The sequence below is a fragment of the Natrix helvetica genome, assembly GCF_964273705.1.
Source record: "Natrix helvetica genome assembly, chromosome: 4".
NCBI classification, from domain to species: Eukaryota; Metazoa; Chordata; class Lepidosauria; order Squamata; family Natricidae; genus Natrix; species Natrix helvetica.
The window spans coordinates 440,462-443,390 of record NC_138550.1 but is presented as its reverse complement, the minus strand read 5'-3'; the positions used below and the strand labels follow the sequence as shown (position 1 = coordinate 443,390).

At 53.4% G+C, this 2,929-nt stretch overlaps 1 protein-coding gene across 1 annotated transcript; it reads right to left on the bottom strand.

The window, feature by feature from the left end:
* Positions 1-1,610: 1,610 nt before the first annotated feature.
* LOC309391684 (olfactory receptor 52P1-like) lies at positions 1,611-2,450 on the bottom strand (the record flags this gene model as incomplete). Its single annotated transcript, XM_081952349.1, has 1 exon — positions 1,611-2,450. The coding sequence occupies one exon, from the start codon at positions 2,448-2,450 to the stop codon at positions 1,611-1,613; it is 840 nt and encodes a 279-aa protein (XP_081808475.1).
* Between the last annotated feature and the right edge of the window lie 479 nt (positions 2,451-2,929).

The following is a 2,929-nucleotide window of genomic DNA, read 5'->3' as shown; positions in this document are numbered from 1 at the left end:
GGGAAAGAGTGTTCGCTAAAAACTTTGCAGGGGATCCTAAATGGGTGCCTGGTGTTGTATCGGAGCTAACGGGGCCCTGTTCCTATAGGGTCCTCCTTGGAGATGGAAGAGTGTGGAGGAGGCACATAGATCAGCTGAGGCGAAGAGACACCGGTGCAGCGTCAAACAACTCAAATGTTCCAAATGTTATTCCAAGTTCACAAAGACCTGTTGACGCCGCCCATCAGCCCAGATCTGAGCGAACAACTAGCTCCGGCGGCCAAATCAATGATCCGATACCGGCAAGCTATCTACCTGGTGAGTTGGGAGGAGTTCCACGGTTTGGCCCTTCATGGACACTTCCTCGAAGCAATCCTCCCTCTACGGCGGCAGTCACTCCACAGCTAAGAAGATCGCAGCGCGTGCGCAGAAGGCCAACCAGGTTCCAGGATTACGCATGCGCGGACAAGGGGGAAGGAGTGTTGTATTCTCGGAGCGTCCACCAGCAGGTGGCGCTAGAGGAGGCCTGTCCACGCGCGCCCAGGATTGGTCGTTTTAAACAGGTTCCAGGGCGGCACGAGCATCAAGCCCCTATTGGCTACCGGCTTGACAGCTGGAGAATATAAATAGCTGTCAACCGGCTTTCAGTTCAGTTCAGTTACTAAGTTGAATAAATCAGTTACTGTTACTGGTTGTCTGTCAGTTATTACTGATACATAATAAAAGGGTGGTCTCCCAAACTCTCTTATTCAGTTATTCTGTTGAGCGATGGACACAAAGGGGTGTGTGCAGGGGAAGAGTTGTGTGGGGGTCTTTTCAGCCTTATTGGGGGAGGGATTTTTCATGGGGTTCCTTCACACATTCCTTCACAAGGGTTCCTTCACAAGGGTCCAGGGCCCCTGCAGTAAGGACATTTTCAAGGAAATACACAGCACCAAGAGACTTTAGTCTGTGATCATCTAGAAAGCTTTATTTGTTGCCACAGTTGAAGCATTTCCCTCCCTCCTGTTCTCATACTCACTTGCTCTGCTATAAGGATGGCCAGGTAGGTGCACAGGTAGTGGACAATGCCACCTCTGGGCTTCAGGATGGACAGGCCGGGCTCACCCTGAGCTGCTCTCCCTGACTGATAGGCTGCCCGTGGAAAGGCCACAAACACCGCAAGTGACCACAATGGGACAGCTGCAGCCACTCTTCCCCTTGCATCAGTCTGTGGCTTTCTCCAGTGGGGGGGGGAGGGGAGGGGAGGTGGGCTCTGCATTCCATGGACCCCTGGGTTCAGGACCGGTAGGCACCTTTATCTGGAAATGGCTTGCGAGGGAAGAGTTCTGTATAGGAGACGTAGGCTTTGGATTCTCTTCTGACTCAGGGAGGACCATCCAGAGGGGACATTTCTCCTGCCAAGACATTTCTCCACCCAGGTTCAAATCTTGGTGTTGAAAAAAAGGAGAGGGATTTTTGTGGAATCCAGTTGATCTGCTACTGCTTAAAGTGCTTGTTCATTGTGGCCTCACTGATTGGTTAGGATCTTGGAGGACTTCAAAATGACAACCTCCAAAACTGTGCTGTGTCATAGATCTTCTCTAAGAAGTGATACCTTCAGTCCATCTCTGCAACAGGGCTTGGGAAAGTCATGAGGCATCACAAGAAAAGAGTCCCAGCACCCTGTCCCGGATCTTCTTGGTCCGTAGGCCGTAGATGATGGGGTTCAGCGCTGGTGGAACTACCAGGTAGATGTTGGCAATGAGGATGTGGACAGAATGAGGGACCTTGTGGCCAAAGCGAAGGGTAAGGAAGGAGAAGACAGCTGTTGTGTAGAAGATGAGTATGAGGCAGATGTGGGAGCTGCAGGTGCCCAGGGCCTTGAAGCCGGCATCTTTGGAGGGCAAGTGGCAGACTGTGCGCAGGATCAGGCCATAGGAGAGGCCGATGAAGCAGACATCGAAACCCCCGATCAGGAAAGCCAAGGTGAGGCTGTAGCCCCCACTGGCCGCTGTGTCTGCACAAGCCAGCTTCAGAAGAGCCATGAACTCGCAGTAGCTATGGACGATGACCTTGGACTTGCAGAAGGGCAGCTGCCCCACCAGGAACGGGTGTGGGAGGAACAGCACCAGCCCCCGAGCCACCACGGCCAGCCCCACCTTGGCCAGGAGGGCATTGGTGAGGACAGTGGTGTGGTGCAGGGGCTGGCAAATGGCCATGTAGCGGTCGTAGGCCATGGCCAGGAAGAAGCCAGACTCCATGGCGGTGAAGGAGTGGATGAAGAACATCTGGGCCAGGCAGGCGTGGAAGCCGATGCCCTTCCTGCCAAACCAGAGGATGGCGAGCAGCTTGGGCAGGGCAGAGGAGGAGAGCACCAGGTCCGTGAGGGAGAGCATGCCCAGGAAGAGGTACACAGGCTCATGGAGGCTGGGCTCCGTCTTGATCACCAGCAGGAGGCCAACGTTGCCCAGCAGAGCCACCAGGTACATGAAGCAGAAAGGGATGGAGAGCCAGCTGTGCAGGGACTCCAGCCCTGGGAGGCCCAGGAGGGTGAAGGCATCGTGGCGCATGGCTGTCATTCACGGAGGCACCAGAGATGATGTGCTGCATGATGCACCTTCATCTGCAGAGCCTCGTCAGTCAAAGTGACCCTTGGGCAGAAGGAAAGGAGATTACATCGGGGGAGGGGAACATGGAGGATGAAGAGGACTTTGGCCATGACTGTGGACATAGCAATGTCTCTGTGACATTATAGCCAATATGTGGGGTTAAAAATAGGTAGGAGAATGCGATGGAGATGGAAATATGAAAATGGAGACAGAGAGATGGACATGGTGATGGAGATGGAGAGATGGAGATTGAAATATGAAGATGGAGACATAGATGGAGAGGGAGAGAGGGAGAGATGGAGAGAGAGAGAGACAGAGAGAGAGACAGAGACAAACTATGATAGAAAGTGAGAGAGATA